General features: G+C 36.9%; 1 protein-coding gene across 7 annotated transcripts in view; it reads right to left on the reverse strand.

Annotated features, from left to right (window-relative positions):
* Positions 1–19,467, reverse strand: part of Ap3s1 (adaptor related protein complex 3 subunit sigma 1) — a 44,073-nt gene that overhangs the window by 16,809 nt on the left and 7,797 nt on the right. For 6 of the 7 annotated variants that reach the window (XR_009589817.1, XR_009589819.1, XR_009589818.1 and 3 more), the window contains exons 2-3: positions 14,420–14,511; positions 10,985–11,096 (exon numbers count right to left, since the gene is read on the reverse strand). The exons of the other annotated variant lie outside the window; for it this stretch is intronic. Coding sequence is in view for 3 of the 6 variants with exons in the window: in XM_021660207.2 (XP_021515882.1) it covers positions 10,985–11,096; positions 14,420–14,511 (204 nt within the window). In the remaining 3 variants the exon portion in view is untranslated. The remainder of the gene's footprint in view (positions 1–10,984; positions 11,097–14,419; positions 14,512–19,467) is intronic. 7 annotated transcript variants of the gene reach the window in all.

The raw sequence follows: 19,467 nt of genomic DNA on the forward strand, positions 1-19,467 counted from the left end.
GTAAGACCTGGAGAGGACAGGAGCTCCACAAGGACAGCAACAGATCCTAAAAGTCTGGGCACAGGGGTCTTTTCTGAAACTGATACTCCAGCCAAGGACCACTCATGGAGATGGCCTAGAACCCCTGAGCCTATGGCAGTTCAGTATCCAAGTGGCCTCCATAGTAATGTGGACAGGGACTGTCTCTGACATGAACTGATTGACCTGCTCTTTGATCACCTCTCCCTGAGGGGGGAGCAGCCTTACCAGGCCACAGAAGATGACAATGCAGCCACTCCTGATGAGGCCTGATAGACTACGGTCAGAGGGAAGGAGAGAGGGACCTCCCTTTTCAGTGGACTGGGAGAGAGACCAGGGTGGGGAAGAGGGACGGGTGGGATTGGGAGGGTAGGAGGGAGGAAGGCACAGGGGGAATACAAAGTGGATAAACTGTAATTAATAAAAATAAAAATAATTATAAAATAGTCTAAATTTTAAGTCCTTAAATATATTTTAAAAATTCAGTTTAGGACACAGTCACACCTTTCTCTCCATGGTACTGTGTTAATGGCTTTCAGTTACTACTCACCTCTGCAACGTGCTGCCCCAGCTCCCATTAACCCGAGTTTCTGTACTACTGTGTCCAGACACAATGGTTACTTGAACTACAGGAGCTCAATTACATGACAGCCTCTGCACTTATACGACTTATAAATGATTTATACACGGACCTCAGAAGTTTAAGAAACAACTAATTTTAATTTGTAAGAAAGAAATCAAATATTAACCAAATATTAACTTAAAAATTAATGAGACCTCTGAATTTAATATAAAAGCTACCTACTCATGAGAACATTTTTTTCAGAGACATAATATCTCATAAATGCTTGCTTAGTATGCATGTTCAATTCTCAGAGCTAGCTACATAAGATTTGGAGGTTAAGCAGGGCTGCACGAGACTGTCTCTAAAAAAAACACAACAACAACAAAAACCATTAGAAAACATTTTTCAAAATTTGTGTTGCCCAGCACCATAAAAACAAAAACAAACGCCAAAAACTTATATTGACACAAACTGATAAACTATTTTTTAAGTTCTAAGTGGTTAATTTTTAAAATGACATTTGGCCTTGAAAGATAAGTCTTCCACCTGCAACTAAATATGATACAACTGATGTCTTGAGTAGTGAATTAAAAAAAAAAACAAAATGAGCAACAAGTATTTACAATATTTTCCCTACAGTGGGATTTGAGCTAAGAAGTATAGAAGGCATGGCGGAAAAAAAAATCACTGCTTGGTAAACACCACAAGTAAATATTTTACATAAAAATTGTCAATAAATGCTAAGACTAATGAACAAATACATGCCAAGAAAAAGCTCATATAATTATATAAACTTAAACAGAATGTATGGTAGGCAAAGCTGGTAGGCCTATCTTAACCAAGTGACTGGAGTAAATGTCCTAAGTAAAGTGAATAAATTGGCACACCTTTGGTCCTGATAGGAAGCACTGAGAAGGGTGGAAAGTCCAGCAGATCACAGTGGGTACTACAAACTAACTGGTGAGCAGTCCTCAAAGGACCAAGGTAAGAAAAACAGGAAACGAAGGCAAGGAACCTGCAGAGTGAGACTAAGGAGACATGAAGACTAGCGGCACAGCCTGTGCCCACCTCTGAGAAAAAACTATATTAATAATACAACTGGCACATTTTAAACAAGGTATGCAGATTTCACAATAGTATATCTCCATTTATTTCCTTATTTTGTGGCAGTTTCTTTTTACTTCTTGAGACTTTGTTTGCTATACAGTCAGGCTGTTGTCTTAGAGCTCAGATATTTCTGCTTGGGCTCCAAAGAATCAGTATTACAGGAACAGGCTAATGCTCCCAGCTTCCTAATCTTAATAACTATACTCTATGTATTAATTTTTTTGGGGGGGGTTCTGAGTATACATACATGGTATATAAGAAGTCTTTATGTAGGCATTCTTTTGCAATCACAAAATAATTTCAACTTTTTTTTTAACCCTTTAAAAGGTCAGTAAGATGGCTCTGGTACAGAGGCTTAACATAAACCAAGTCTGACAGCCTGAGCTCAACCCTGGGACCCACATGGTAGGAGAAAACCCCTGCAAATTGTCCTCTGACCTCCACATTCATCCGCTAGTGTGGACAGGTACATACAATCAATAAACAAACAAAAAAATTTATTTTTAAACGTTTTCTTTTACAAACTAAGCACAAAGGGCACGCTCCACTATAGCCAATTCTTACCTGAAAAACCAACTATTCTATACCAGGAAATGAAAAGTCTACCTTTATCCCTAAATCAACAATAACAGTAACAAATGCTCACGTGTTTCTGAAATTTTCACTGGAAATAGTAATGATGGATGTTTTATAATCTACCTAAATGCAGGCTACTTATATTCAGTAGCTCTAGTATATAATGCAGCCAGAAAGGTTTGAGCTTAGAGTTACAGAAATCTGAAAAATAAAAAAAAGTGAAGTTAAGTAATTTACCCAAAGTTACACAATTGTTACATTAGCCAAGACCTAAGACCACACTACTGTGACTCTAAACATCAACCTAATGGTAATATACCTTTAGAGGGACTGTAGTGGCAACATAGTATGTAAATTAGGGAAGCAGACATCAACAAATTTGAATGTAAGTGGAATGCAAATTCTAAGTGATCTTTACATTTCTAATTACTGAAAAGTAAATATTCCTACCATGAAACAAGATAGGAAAGAAATTTTAGGAATCTGAGCAACTCTAACTTAAAGTGTTTATAAAAATATTTTTCTGGTTTATACAGATTTACACATTCACTCATATTCATACGATACATACACATACATACAAACATACATACATGAGAAACGAGTCACACAGAAAACAGAAACCTTACAATATTGTGACCAACAGTGTGGGAGGCAAAATTTTCCTGAAGTAATTCCTGAAACATCCCTTCTAGAGTGCTCACCATAAGCCAGTGTTTCCTTCCTCCAAAAGGAATTGTGTGGGAATTTACCTTCCCATGTGACCAGGGGTTAATTTCCTCTCAACAAGGGTCTGCAAAGTATCCATAGTCCTTTGACACTGGGTGGTTGGTTTCTCCACACAATCTTTTACAAAAAAGTGGATTCTAAACCTAGATAGACCCAGCTTGAAACAGTTATCTTTCACCCACTAACAAAAATGCTTTCAAGTTACCCTCACTCTAAAAGAGGAAAGTGACAGAAGCAGGAGTGGCTCCATTAGCACATGGTACCAGGCAATATGGTAGGTCAGTACACCCACTTAAGCATAATTTACTATAGGATAAAGCATAGATTAGGGCATCTTTTTCACTCCGTATTCTTTGCTTATCTAAAATTGCTCCAATTAAACTTACTTTTTTTTTTTTTAAGATTTCTGTATGTGAATGGGAGAGGGGAAGAGAGAGAGAATGCATGTGAGTACAGTGCTTGGAGAGGCTAGAAGATTGTGTCCAATCCCCTGGAGTCACAGGCATTTTTAAGCCACCTGATGTGGGCATGGGAACTGAGCTCAGGTCCTCTATAAGACTAGTAGGTGTTTTTAAACACTGAGCCATCTCTTCAGCTAAGCCCTTCTTGTTATATAAATGTGCCACCTTGTAAAACTCATCCCAAGACATTGTACAGCATACAGGGGAAAAGATGTATAAATATTTCTAAAAATAAGACAGAAAAAATGAATTGTCAATTTAGTTTGTGTACTAATTAAGTCAGCCTTTATATTCCCTTCTTATAAATACATGATTTAATGAAATGTTACCTAAAAACATCATATTATACAGAATGTTTTTTTCAATGTTCACACCTATTTGGTAATATTATTTGCCCCATTAAAAGAAAACTAGAGTCAAAGATTATACACCTAAGCACACAAGAAAACCTGAACACTTCTGGATACAAGATATCACACTGCTTGAATTCACTGGCCTCTCTAACCACCCCATTCATTAGTTCTCTAAGTAGCATCTTCAAAAACAAGTGCATTCTACAGACAAAAATGCAGGTCTATAGAGCTTAAGAAACTCCGTGACTACTACGCTAATTTAGCACAGCATCCACAAGTGAAACAATCACACAAAAGCTAGTCTAGCAGTGCTGTAATAACAGCCAATGCTATACATGGAGCTTTAAATTAAACACATATTTTAACACCATGGCTGTTCCTAACTAAATTCAATTTTTTCATTACAAATGTAGCAGGTCAAGGCTGTGGTAACTGCTAAATGTAGTTCATAAAACGACAGCAGCAATTTGGAATTATCCACTATCGTGCTTCCATTATCTGTGTGGCACAATAGACAAATTGAGGATAGTATGACTGCTTATAAATAACTCAAATGACCCAACATCAATATTTAATGAACTTCTGTTCCAACCGTGTAAATATTTGAACATTTCCAATGCACATATGCAACAACTGAAAATGATCTTAAGGCCAGCCATTATATATATTCAGTCATTGCATCAAAACAGTCCATATCAAGATTAGAAAAGAGGCCCGTGGTGGTTCACACTTTAATCTCAGCACTGAGGAGGCAGGGAAAGGAAGATCTCTGTGAGTTTGAGGTCAGTCTGGTCTACACAGTGAGTTCCAGGACAGTCATGACTACATAAAGAGACTGTGACTCAAAAACAAAGAAACAAAAAATAAAAACAAAAAGGATATTTCTTTTTATGAACTTGTGAGCAATTAAAACAAACGGAAGCTACTGTTCAAGTGAGTGACATTAGAACTCAAGAGAATTCTAAATAAGCTCTGAATAGCTGTTTGATGAAACAAGCAAAAATGATGAGCTCCTCAATTCAACTTTGTTCACTCACCATGTTGATATGGTAACTGGCTCACACATGTTTAGTGTTCCCTTTTAAGCAACAAACCAACTGGAAATCAAGAGTAAAGACATGAACATGTTCATTGTTCATGGTAACGACAGAGTCACTACCTGTTAGGTAAATTACAGAACTTTACTTTTCTTTTTTCTTTTCTTTTTTTTTTTTTGGTAACACAGTAAATTGACATGTAATAAAACCAAAGGGTCGTATAAAAATTGCTCTACCCATTTTTTAGAATTTTATTTGATTTTTAGTGTCTTCATGGTTATCTGTGTGAGCATAGATCTAATGTGTGCCGGAGGAAGCAAGAAGAGGGCGCTGGACCCTCTGAAGTAGAGTTACAGGCAAGTGTATACCAATGAAATGGTGGTGCTGGTAGCATCTCTTAACCCCCAGCCACCTCTCTAGCTCCTCTAAGACTACTTTTATACTAGGCAGAAATGATTTAGCGCTCCTGAAATAATCTTTCCTGTATTTTATCTAATATCAAAACAAATTATCAGAACGAAACATGGGTCAGTGGTAAGAATCATGCTCATATAAGGTTCTGGGTTTAATTACTGACATAAACACAAAAATGCAAAATTCAAAGCCTGTCACCACCAAAGTTCCTAATGTTGGAGCAATAAAGCCAAAAACATTAGCAAAACATAACAGCCATTTTCCTTTTCCTTAGTTACATGAGAAAATTACATCAGTTATGCTGCATAAGTCTTGTGCTTTGACTCTAACTCCTGTGAGGTATCACAGTTGTTCTGCTAAAACACTCAGATGGGCCATAGTATCAGAACTCTGCAGGAATACAGAGTACTTCTGCTTTTCCTCCAAGAAATTTTGCATCCATTTTAATCTGTCTCAATAAAGCAGACCAAATTTTAAATGAGTTCTTTCTCTTACTTTAGCTCTAGAGACTCTTAATGAATGGCTAGCTTAGATAACTGAAAAACAGTAGTTTAAATGTAGCATGTGTCTACCATTCTCTTCAACCAAGGATAGCCAAGAGAGAAACAGAAAACACAGAAAATTATTTTCTACAGAAATAGGAAGTTTTAGAATAAAACTATAATTATGTAGTAACTATAATAATGAACTCAGGTAGAAGGCAATGCAAGATCATTCCCTCTCTGTTACCAAGGCATATAAAACCAAAAACTGTCTTGAAAGTATACAGGGAAACAAAACACTGATTCTGAAGTGGTCCTCAGAGGTACAAGGACAAGCAGATAAAGCTATGGAGTCATAACTATAAGTTCAACATTTCAACATTATTTTAAAATTATATTCAATTTTATTCTATATGTTTATCTTTAAATTATCTTTTTTTTTCACTACTACCACCAACTTACAAAGAAAGGAACGAAGGGGGAAAAGGGAGAAACACACAAAAAAATGTTTACCATGGTTAATTTTTGGTTTCATGTAACTAATATCTGCCAAGAACTTAAAAACAGGGCATGAGAAATTACAGGTTTGGGAGCTGGAGCGATAGAACAGTGGTTAAGAACACTTCAGGCTTTTTCAGAAGTCCTAAATTCAGTTCTTTTCCACACTGGGCATTCAAAACTGCCTGTAACTACAGTTCTACATGATCCAACAGTCTTTTGGCTTCCTTAGGTACTCAAATGCACATGCACAGACATAACATAAAAATAAAATACATTTTAAAACAAACAAAAAAGATTTTGGACTTGCCAATTGTGATAGGATAGTGCACACCTTTAATCCCAGCACTCACAGGTGAGTTCAAGGCCAGCCTGACCTACCTAACATATATGAGGCCAGCCAGGGCTACATAATGAGACCCTGTCTTACAGCAACAGCAAAAAACAAAACCAAAAAACCACAAAGAACAAACAAACAAAAGAACAGAATTTCAAGTTAAGAGTAAAGTGGTATACTAACAGCTCCACTTTCACTAACACTTGCTGTTTTTACTAACAACTTCAGTACCAAAAGCTTACTCGTGCCACTGATATTTCTAAGCTTGGCCACTCAGAATTTATTTCTAAGTTTTCTGCTTAATAATTTCTCACTTACAATCAAGGGACACTTCTTTCCTGCAGATTTAAAAACCGTTACTCATTTGACAAAGAAATTATTTTTACACACAGTTTTTCCCAGCTTACAACTTTCAGATACCATATCTCTATTTGTGTACTATTCAGAAAGAAAAAAAAATGAATTCTGAGTATTCCCTAATGATAATCTTGACCCAATACAATTATTTATAACAATTACATTAAATTAAAAAAAACCTATTTATTGGTGTGTGTGTACACACGTAAATGTGTGGAGGATAGAGGACAATTTTATGGAGTTGGTTCTTTCTACCATGTTGATTCGTTCTCCAGCTGAACTCAAGTCAGCAGGCTTGCAAGGCAAGTGTTTTTATCTGCTCTCTGGCCAACAACTGTATTTGCAAATGTGGTTTGCTTTTTTTCTTTCTCTTTTTATTTTTAGCTTTTAGAGGTGGCATAGCATATAAACTGAAAATATAGAAGTCCTCAGTATATGTGTATATATACATATTTAGATATACATATAGATATATGGCTTATATATATATATGATTCTCACAATGGGCAAATCAACTAAAACTCAGATAAGAAAATGTCAATAGCATGGAGTGATAGCTACATTTTATTTTCTGTTTAACTATTCTAAGTAACTTTTAGGATTTACTGTCAGTTATTTTATGCTAAATATTGTATATGGGCATTAAATTCACTCATTTATTCACTTTGCAAACAATTATCTGTCAAAGACCTACTATTCCTTGTATTGGGTAAATCAACAGTAATAATGCAATGCAATATAGATAAGTCCTCATAGATAAGTCAATAAGTAAACAATCTCTAGGTCCTCATGGAGCTTTTATTCTATTAGAAGTAAATGATAATAAAGTATGTCAACCATATGGCATATAAAATGATAACAGGTGCTAAGGGAAAAAAACAAAACAAAACAGATGACTGGTTAGAAAAGTAGAGGTGATATTTAGAGAGCATAGCCAGAGAATTCTACACTAAAAAGGTGGTTATCTGGGTCAAAATCTGGAAGAACGATATGGAGCCTTCCAAGTGAGCACCAAATGAAAGAACAGTACAGGTACAAAAGGCAGCAAATACAAAGTCTGAAGTAGGATGCCTGTTGCATCAGCAAGAGGCTAACCACATGAGAAGGAGACAGAAGGAAGATAAACAATAGGAAGAAGGTCAGACACATAGGTTCCTCGACAAGACAAATGTGGCTTTTAGTCCAATAAAAGCTGAGGTTAGAGGAGTCTAGAACAAAAGCTGTGAGATGTGGCATATTGCAGTGTCGTTCAACTGATGCACCAAGTGAAGACTTAAAACATCAGATGCAGGAGACCACTCAGGAAACTGACAGAATACAGACAAGTGCAGTGGCTTGGACTACAGTGAAGAAGGTAGTAAGGGGCTGGGCAAAGGATTTGCTTAAGATGGAACAGGGTGCAGAGAATGAAACTGAGGACAAGTAAATACTCAGGTTCCGGCTAGTCAACCTGAAGAGTACAGATGTTATTAATGATAAGACAAAAACTGCAGGAATACAGATTTCAGATCAACCCCAGGGAGAGATCTTTATATAATACCCAAGCGAAGACATCCAGCAGAAAGCTGGGCTTTAAAGCCAGCCAGCCATTCAAAGGAAAGGTCTAGGCTAAAGATTAAAATTGCTACCATCAATACATAATATTTGGATGAAATCACCTTACCAAAGGAATAAAGCCACAAAAAGAGAAGATCAAGACATTATCAACAACCCAGAGGTAATAAAATAACTAAAGATGAAGGACAAAAAGCAGGGAAGACTATCCTTAAGATCAAGTGGAGGCAATGCGTGTCGAGAGTGACAGCAAATCTGAATCAAACAGAGGAAGCCTGCTAAGAACCTGTAATTCAGAAACAATAGTGCAAGAAAGCAAAAGGGTTTCAGGTATTTCTTTTGCATTAAAAAGGGAGTGAAAGTGGGAGGGCACAGTGCTGGCTGAGGGAATGCTTTAGAAGAGAGAGTAAAATGATACAAAGGGGGGCGGTTTCTGGAGCAAGAGGAAGTGAAAACGACTAAAAAAAGGCCTGGTTCTTCAGCTAGCAACATAGTGAGTGCGACCCCTATCCAAACACAACAGACAGGTAGGCAGACAGCAAGAGCCTACCAATGTCCTCATCCGACTGCTTCAGTTTCGCTTGTGCTCCAGGAAGGGAGGTCTAGATAGAGTTTGGAAGGAGTGGTGTAAGAGCGAGAAAAACAGACCACAGAGATAAACTACAATCAGTGGACAGCACACTAAGGACTCCCAGTGATCATAGATCTAAAGTGGGCAGCAAATATGATTGTGTTTTTCTTCTACATATTTCCAGGCATATGAGAACAGGCCACAAGTTTAGTGAATAGAAGGCTCTGCATACTATATGACTGATAAGCAAGACCTCAGGAGGATCAGGTGCTAAAACCTGAGTGACCTAAAGTAAGAGAAATAGTAAAATAGAAAGACAAGAAGGCAGCTGAGAGAAGAAACTGAAACAGATTATGGACTGATTTGTAGTTTGTATAAAAATGAGACATGAAGAGAAAGCTGGAGCAGAAGGTAAAGCTCTGAAGAAGTGCGATTCCAGCTTTGAAGACATGAGGCTACCAAAGATTAAACATGTGAACACTGAAGTCCCCAAGAACCTTCACACATACCATCCTCTACTGAATGACAATGAGTAAAAAGTAACTCTGAAAAGCCTACACATTTTAGGTTTCCTCAATCCCAGAAACAGAGGCAACTGCTATCTGTGTCTTGGACTATCTTTTCAAATCTGTCACACTGACAGCCAAATAGTGTCATCCCCCAGAGAAAGGACAAGCTTACCTTTTCTCTTTAAGAGAACCTCATCCTCACTAGAGCAGACATGATTCCCCCATTAGAAAAGATTTCAGCTCCCTAAGCCCAGGTCCCTCCCCTATGAGATCTGCTCTACTGTGTTGCAGGTATCACGTGGCTCCTTCACAGCACCCTTCTGGAGCTGAGAACTAATGCAGGTAAACGTTGGCATGGTTTGGCATGTTTTGTTTTGTGGATAATGCTTTTGTTGTTAGTTATTCATGGTATCTTCTGTCTCATGCCACCATCTTTTAAACTGTAAGTAACTTATCAGCTCTCAAATGGAGTAAAATCTCTAACCTTTAACAGTTCTTGACAAAATCCCCCAGGCATGGGAGGTCAAAAGAGATGAAATACAACTAAATGTGTAGGAGGAAGACTAGTCTGATAACATGAGATGTTTAAAAATACATTCCCTGGAAGAAACAAATAGAACATCTGTAAGCTCAATGATATGAAAAAGCAAACATATATACACACACATTCTGTTACTTGTGAAGGTCGAAGGCAAATGAGGAAGCAAAATTTAACTAAAAGACTTAACAGATGAGGTTGAAAACATGAGTTTTCTAATCTTGAGTTCTACAGATATTACAAAAGCCTTTCAGGAGACCAGAAGAGTAAAGCTTTAGGTCAGATTTGGAGATATTCAGAGAGACTCACAATCTTGGGCTCCTTGCAGCTCACATGAGCAAAAGAAAATGCATAATGAGATTAGTTTTAATTAGTCCTAATCAGTTCAGTTTCTATACCCCTTGATATGGTTTGAACTGGATCATGAGGGCACTGTCTTTCTGGGTAGATTAGTCCACTTATAAGTTCATAGTTAAACAGGCTACTAGGATGTGGAACCTACATGGAGGAAGAGGTCACTGGGAGTGTGTCTTTGACATGTTTATCTTTCCCCTGACCCCTTTCTCTCCTTGCTCCCCAGCTGCCATGAACACAGAAGCACTACCCTGCCTTGCTCTTCTACTATGCTACTGCTCTGCCATGGACTTAGATGCAATGGAATCAACTGGCAGACTGACACTTCCAGAACTGTGAGCTAAAATAAATCTTTCCTCTAACTTGACTTATGTCAGGCCCTATGTCACAGCATACCCACCTACTATCTACTATGGAACACTTCTTATCAAACAAAACATTGTTTTATACAATTTTAATCTTATGTTCAAGAAAATATAGTCAAAAAACTAATTAAGGGTAGTAACATGAAGCTGCTGACTTACTTGAATTAGATCTAAAATGCCAAGTTCACTTTCTGAGGAATCCACACAGAAGACAAAATATAGTGTTGCATAATGTCTATAAATCAGTTTGTTGTCAGATCCTCCAATTAATCTAAATGACAAAACAAAATAATTAAAATGGTGTAGGGAACAAAATCAAAATACTTCATTAGCTCAAGCAAAATCCCATTTGTTAAAAACTTTTATAAAACAAAATGTAACAACAGCATAGCAATTCAAGTAAACTTCAGAAACTAAATTATGAGAGCAATTTTCTTCAGAAATGTCAAGTTAAAGAAGCCAGTGATTAATTTTAGTTAGTTTATTCATTATTCAGTGAGTAAGTATTATGTGTCAGGCATTGACAGCAGGTAGAGACAAGAAAGTTAACAGGTAAAGACAGTGTCACACAGAGAACCAAGACAAGTCCCACCATATCCATGGACTTCCCACTTCAGAATAGATACTGAGAGTCAGGAATATCATTAGGGGTGGGGCATGGAAAAATGAAGAGAGGAGCACCATGGGGTAAGGAAGCAATGACTTGAAAGGGCTGTTTCACTGAGACAATTCCACACTTTCAAGGAGATAGAAGTCCAGCAGATAAGAAGAGATTAGTAAACAATGAGGCTGAAGGTTCAAACAGGCAGAAACCAGATCACAGGGCATGTGCAAGTGCTTACAAGATATAACTTCATAGGCCACAGTAAAATACACAGCTTAAGACTGATTATCAGCTAGAAAAAAAAAAGGAGTATTTCTTAAGCTTTAGACACACTTAGCATCAAGACATTCTCCAAAAACATTGTTCTTAAGTCTAAATCCAAGAATACCATGCTAATGAATACTCAATTCTTTCATCAAATTCTATTATTCATATATTCATATTCAGAATTCAGCATTTTTAAAACAAAAATTTAGAAATCATTTGAAGTATCTTACATTTTTCCAAATACATTTTAGCTGTATAATAGTCAAGTTTATAATGGCAAATTCACCTCAAGACCATTTAAACATTAAGAGAGTTTTCTCAACAATATAGGGTGTGGCCATTTTCCTGTTCCGTAAATATAACACTTAACTTACAAGCTTTACAGAAACCACTTCTCTAAATACGTATTACTTTCTTGTCCTGTAAAAGCAAAACCAGAATGATCTTGGGGGAAAAATGAATAATTCCTACTATGCTAGGTTACTTGTCTAGAAAGCGTAAAATTTAATTTAAAAGTCTTCATGTACACTTCAAATATTCTGATGTAATCAGGACAACATTTACAATTGTTCTCTGAAAGGGCGAAATGAGCACATCAGCAATTTCATTGTAGGTTTTCCTTTAAAAGAAGAGCATGCTTCTGAAAAATGTTTAACAAAGTAGCCCTTAATGCTCAGAGAAACTAATGACCTCTGTAAGGGAAGGACACAGTTGGCCTTGAAAGTACACCTTCACTTTAAACTACTCTAATACTGGTACAAATTCATTGAAGAAGTTGTCTTAGGGTTTCTATTGCTGTAATGAAACACAATGACCAAAAAGCAAGTTGGAAAGGAAAGGGTTAACTTGTCTACCAGGTCCATATAGTAATCCCTGAAGGAAGGCAGGAACTGATGCAGAGGCCATGGAGGGATGCTGTTTACTGCCTTGCTCCCTATGGCTTGCTCAGCCTACTTTCTAGTAGAACCCAGGACGACCAGCCCAGGAATGGCAGTACCCACAATGGGCTGCACCCTCACCCATCAATCACTAATTAAGAAAATGCCTTACTGCTGGATCTTATGGAGACATTTTCTCAACTGAGTCTCCCTCCTCTCTGATGACTCTAGTTTGTATCAAACTGACATAAAACTAGACAGTACAGAGGCAAAATACAATATGTAAAATTCTACAAACAAATTTTTTGATATCTTCTAGATATCTTTGGAGGAGAAAATGTAGTTCTAAGAATTTGAACACTATGACTGAGGGAACTGCTAGCCAGGTTCAAAACCAGAACAAGGATAGAAAGGTACAGTATTTGCTTCCTGTTTTCTATACAGTTAAGAAAGACTCTGACTTTCAAAGCATAATGTCCATCTAAACGGGACCCTCTTTTGTATCAATCTGGCTCTCACAGTCTACCACATGCAATGAACTACACGAGGTAAGAAGCCTGTGAGATAGATAAAAAGATGAGAAAGAAGCAGTATGTATGGCAAAGACAACTAGATTCCTACAGGAATTTAATAGAAACAAGTGGCTGCCTTGGTCGTTAAGTTAGAGTCTGGAAAGGGTTAACAGCAAAATCTAGAAATCATAAATATGGATTACATGTTTAAGTACAGCATGATATAACATTTTTTAAATGCAAGTAGATGAAGTAGCTGCTGAAATGCAAATAAACTTTCACATGATAAAAAACAATGTATAGTCAGATGAAAATGGGTTCTGTTTGCTCTGTTTTTTTTTTCAATATGCATTATATCATTCATGAGGCTTAGCTGATACTTAGTTTTAATTCTCAATGAGAAAATATTAAGTGTATTAATTATATAATTGGGGAGGAAGTATTTAGAAGTAAACGCTTTCAAAAGAATCCATTAATTTTAAAGTATTTAGAGTTACAGATACACCAAATAGAAAAGCACATGCCTAGCATTCACAAAGCATTGGGTTTAATTCCCAGTGCTGCAAACAATGAAAAAGAAAGAAATATTTACAATATTTGTTTAGTTTACCAAGCTATTTATTTTTCACTTTAAAAATAAAAACATCTACTAGATGACTCTATACTAGGGGTTTGTAGGTATACAGATATATTTGAAAAACAGACTTTGACTTTCATAATAAAACAAAGTCTATGATCTGAATTTTTATGTGCATTCTTCCTAGAAATACTACACCCATTAGAAAATATGTTGTTCCAGTATTTTTTAAAAGTGTTATTACATTTCTCTCTCTTTTTCTCTCTGTGTATGTGTGTGTGTTATGTCAACTTGGGGGAATAAGTTCTCTCCCTTCTTCTATGTGGGTCCTAGGGACAAACTTAGGTTATCAGAATTGGCAGCCAGCACCTCTACTGGATAAGGCCCATCTCTCCAGATGTATTTACAAGCAAAACTTTACAAAACATTATGCAAAAAAGAAACATGCAATGAACATGTCAGTAAATATAAAATGCGCTTTCTAGAAGGATACATAAGAAACTGGGAAAAAGGACTAAGGTTAGGAGAGAAGAATAATTTAAAATTTTCTATTTCCCCAAAATAAATGAATTCTACTATATGAATATATTAACTTTATATAAAATAACACTATAAAATATTTTGAAAGATGGCATATCCTAAAAAGTCTATGAATTAGAGCTATGCCTAACAGTGGTAGCAATTAATTTTCCTAATCTAAAAAGTTAGAATGACACTGGGAATTAGAAAAAAAAAAACATGAAATGCTATACTTACAATCCTCCTTCTAGGAAATTACAAACATTCTCATCTCGCTTAGATACCAAATGGAAAGTCTCCCTGATGATTTGCTGTTGCGTATCTTCACTCTGAGGAACGATAATTCATATGCATTAGGATTAAGTTTATAGGTTTAACAGCATTAAGACGTTTTGGAAACAAAAGATAATAATTTTAATCTGGAAAAAAATGGGGGAAAGGTCCTTGAAAAACAGATTCAAATTACAGAAGCAAAACCCAACATTTTTTGATGAAAAGGGGGGGGAAGCCATTATAGTTTACCACTACAATGAAAGTAACTTATTTCTATCTTCAAAACCAAATGAGAAACGGAACACTCTGATACATTCGTGAAAAGAGTACGTACACATCAGACAGTCAGAGACTGATGCTTTACATATGGCTAAACTGAAGCAGGGAAATAATGTCCGATTAACTCACGAAACTTTATTAACCATATATGAGTACAGAGACAATAGAGAAGCTTTAAGTTTACAAGTAAACTGAACCTCGATAAAATACAAATTGAGGCTATGAGTCCGCCTTACTCATCTTTACATAAACAAGACCCCAACCTAAGAATTGTTTCAGTAGATATTTTCTAAACTCAACCAAGCAACTCATATCCCACTAAAAAAGAACTAGCTTCCCAACTCATTAAACAGGTGGGCAAAATCATGAACAGAAACTTCAGAGGAAAGAAAATATGATGGTCCATAAACATTTGTAAAGATGCTAAGCCTCAAAGTGACTCAGTAACACTCAGTTAAAGTAACAATGGCAATGCTCCTAGGAGCCACACTAGCATAGGAATAAAATCTGACAAAAATTCTATGCAGAGAAACTCTCTGCCCACCAGTGCAAAGGTAAGTGACAAAAACATTTCACAAATTTCATAAGCAACATTTTTACCCCTTATACTCTTCTAAAGCCTATAAAACCACTTTCTTTTTTAAAAAAGATTTATTTGTTTATTTTTATGCAGTGTTCTGCCTGCATGTAGGCCTGTGCACAGAAGAGGGCAGCAGGTTTCACTATAGATGGTTATGCGCCACCACATGGGTGCTGGGAATGGATCAGGACCTGCGCAAGAACAGCCAGTGTTCTTAACCTCTGAGCCATCTCTCCACGCCTGAAAGCACTTTCTTGAGGTCAAAAACAACTATTACCAATGGCATGCATATATATATATATATATATATATATATATATATATATATATATATAAAACTCTTAATATGTCTAATTGAAAAACACAAAATGGCCCTTTAAAGAAGTTGAAATAATCCAAATATCCTCCATCCACAGAATGGATAAACTGTGATATATTCTTCCTTAAACACTTTAATTTTCAAATCACAATTGAGAAAAAAAAGGTGTTTTGATTCAAGTTGTCATGACAGCACGAGGCAGACAGGTAGCCTAAATAGCATGTTTATTTTGTGGCAGTCCTGGAGGCTGAAGTCCAAGATCAGGGTGTCAGCAGTCATGTGTGGCAGAAGGTTCTAGCCTGTAGATGAGCTCCTTCTCAGTGGTCCTCACAGAGTAAAAGCAAAGTCTCCAGCATCTCTTATGGAGACATTAATCCCTCCAGATGGATCCACTGTCATGCCTTCAGCTAAACTCAGTTCTTTCCCAATCTCCAGATACCGTTCCATTGGGGTTGGAGCTCTAACATGGGAATTTGGGAAACATACACTTCAGTCTATAGCTGGACTAGAAAGGGCAAGAGGCACAAGGATACATAATCATTCCATTAGCATAAAATTCAAAATTAAGGAAAACCAAACATTGCTTAATAACACATTTATTACAAGTAAAAAACAAACAAACAACAAAAAACAAACAAACAAAAAAACCTATTGCCAGCAATGGTGGTACATGCCTGCAATACAAGTATGGAGGACGCTGAAGCAAGAGGGTTCAAATTTCAAGGGAACCCTGAACTAAACGGAAAGTCAGATGATAGCTTGACTGCACAGTGAGACTTTGTGTAAAAGAAAAAAAATCAATTAAACTATAAGAGAACCAAAAGAATGAGTAACAAATACTAAAAAATGGTTTTGCAAAAATTCTATTTTCTAATTACGTTACAACTAGGTAGAAAAAAAAAACAGCAATTAAATGAAAGTTGTTTCAGTTTTCAATCAAACTCAAAGCAAGAGTTCCTCACTTCTGTGTGTAAAGACTACAAGCTTACGAATCAGTCATAGGTTAAATGATTCTTATGTGACACTGGAAGGCTACACAGCTGCAGCTCTAACTTAAATGTATCCCAACTGGAGAAGTCAGTGTGCCCATATCCCTCCCCAACTCTGGGAAGAGCCATGACCCTTGTCCCAACTCCAGTGAAATGAAATAGACATGCCTCTGGAGGGACTTGCATATGGAACCCAACCTGGGCCCTCGTAGAAAGATAGGTGGAGTGTAGGAAGGCTCCTCTCAGCACCTGGGCCCCTGGGGCCCCTGCAAGTGGAGGTAGGGAGGAATTCTAGGATCTCCCTTTTGACCCAAGAGAAGATCAATAAATTACAGCAATAAACAGCAAGGTGAAGTGAAGGAATTTCTGGTAGAAAGTTTAAGTGGAAGTGGGGTGACACCCCCACTTCCTAGAGGGCATCCTCAGTTTCCAGAGCCCCCAACCATCTCCAGTTTATGTCGGACTGAGATTTTGGTCAGATATTTCTGCATCCCTCATTCTCGGCATCCGCTTCACAGATTCAGTAACACTAACCCCATCATGGCTGGGTATAAGGAAGGCCTTGGTCGCTGGGGCACAGAAGGGCCTGAGAGTCTATCTGTTTTAAAAATAGGTTCTAAAAAAATAAATAAATAAAAATTGAAAAAATGAAATTATTCCAAACTGGATCTAAAAATTTATCTTTCTAGAGAGAGAGAAAAGTAACTATATTTAGCAAAGTGGAAAGGTTCAAAATTAAAATACAACAATCCCTTCGATACCATAAGCATCTTCCAAATTTACTTTAGACATAACTGTGAAGTTTTCTCACCTGCTGCTTCTCCCCTACCCAAGCAAATCAGCCACAGTGAATTTTCAGAGTTCTCTTCCATTTCCTTCCTCTGTCTTGAAACACCCTACTCATCCCATCTGCTATCAGTACCTCTTTAAATCTCAGTAAACAGTATCACTCTGACATTTCTGCCTCCATGCTTCCTTCTTTGGTACCATTTCTATTCCTACTACACACTTTAAACAGCATGTCTGAACTTTCTGTGTAGACTCCAAATCCTAACAGGGGAATTTGAGCACTGTATCTGAAACATTCAGGAAAGAAATATACTATGAAACTCAAGTAAAATTCATAAATTAAGAAGGATATAAAAATTGTAAACACAAGATAATCTCAAAATTAAGATATACACTAGGAAAAAAAAACTTCAGAAAAATGCCCACAGAAGAGATTAGAGGCATAAAAGAAAAGAGAACATTTTAAGAATTTACAATAGTCCAGAGGAATAAATAATTAAATACTTAAAAAGAACAGAGAAAGTGGGGATATAGACAAGTCAGGGATAGACCTTGAGCATACTCAAGTGCCCTGCGTGCAAGCCCTGCATCAAAACAGAACACAAAGAAACCAAGAAATGATTCCAGTAGACAACTGGAATGAAAGACCTTATGTACCCCACACTGTGGATGTGAACAGTCTCAAAGCAAGCAGCTCTAAAACTTTAGAAACAGGAGTCTATACATTTCCTGGTAAATCAGTAAGATTATCATATATACGAAAGGAGTAGCCTGAATTGCTACAGACTTTTTGAAAATCAACACTGGCAACAGCAATGTGGGACAACATGTGATCATGGATGAAATATTTCTGATCTGGAATTCTAAATTTCAATGTACTTATTAAAAGACTTTCAGAACTGTAAGGCCTCGTGAAATCTACTTCTTGTTACATTTTACTCAGGAAGTTACTGGCTCCACTGTGATAAGACAACAAAGAATCAAGCACTGAAGATCTAACAGGCAAGAGGAACCCACAATAAGAAGTCCAAATATGACTGCCAGGCAACTGCTGCAGACTGGTCCTAGCCAAAAGATTTCAAGAGAGATTTCTTCATGAACAGGAAACTGACAGACACGTGCTGGCATAGACATAAACTGGAGGTAAGTAAATAAAAAGAATCTAGCTCAAAGAAAAACCAATTATCCTCCAGGAAAATAAAATATCAGAAGGAAAATAAAAACTAAACAAAGTTTACAACATGGCTCAGGCTTAAGGTGGTTTATATAAAACACCAATGTGGGTACTGAGGAGTGATCAGTGAAAAATATGTGAAAAATATGAAATAGCTTTGAGGGATTATAACTCACATGCTGTGAGAGGGCTAAATAATTATTCCCAATATCAGAACCAAATAGATCATGTCTACAAATGAAAACTTAGCCAAAACCACATTATATACACAATGCTATGATAACCAGATAAAATTAGTCACCGTGGAAAAGGAGACACGAGGAAAGACTCCTTTTATATTTTTATTTTTGAGATTATAAATTGATTACAAGATTTCTCCCTTCCCTTTCTAACCTCCAAATCTTCCCATTTAGCCCTCCCGCTCTCCTTCAAATTCAGTTTCTTTAAAACTAATTGCTATTGTATGTATATACGTATATGTACGTACATATGTATTCCTAAATATAGACTGCTCAGCTGGTATAATGCTGCTATTTCAAAGCTGACCATTTGTCACCGCTCTGGCCTGGGGAAGGCCACCTTTCCGGTTCTCAGTTCTCCTCTGTTGCTTACAGTTCCTACTGTAGGACTGCATCCTCATGGGCTTTTCTCTGTACAGTTTGGCAATTCATTCGTGTCATCCTTCAAGTTTACATCTGCGCAATCATGTTGGTGAGACTTTGTGGGTTGCAGTTTCTGATATTAGGAAATACAACCTCACTGAAAATTCCCTGACTCCCTGGCTCCTACAAATCTTTCTGAAATGTTCCCTGAACCTTAAGAGTGGGAGCATTTTGAAGATGCATCCTTTTGGAACTGGACTCCACGTACCTGCATTTTGAT

Source organism: Meriones unguiculatus, chromosome 2 (assembly GCF_030254825.1).
Source record: "Meriones unguiculatus strain TT.TT164.6M chromosome 2, Bangor_MerUng_6.1, whole genome shotgun sequence".
In the NCBI taxonomy this organism is placed as follows: Eukaryota; Metazoa; Chordata; class Mammalia; order Rodentia; family Muridae; genus Meriones; species Meriones unguiculatus.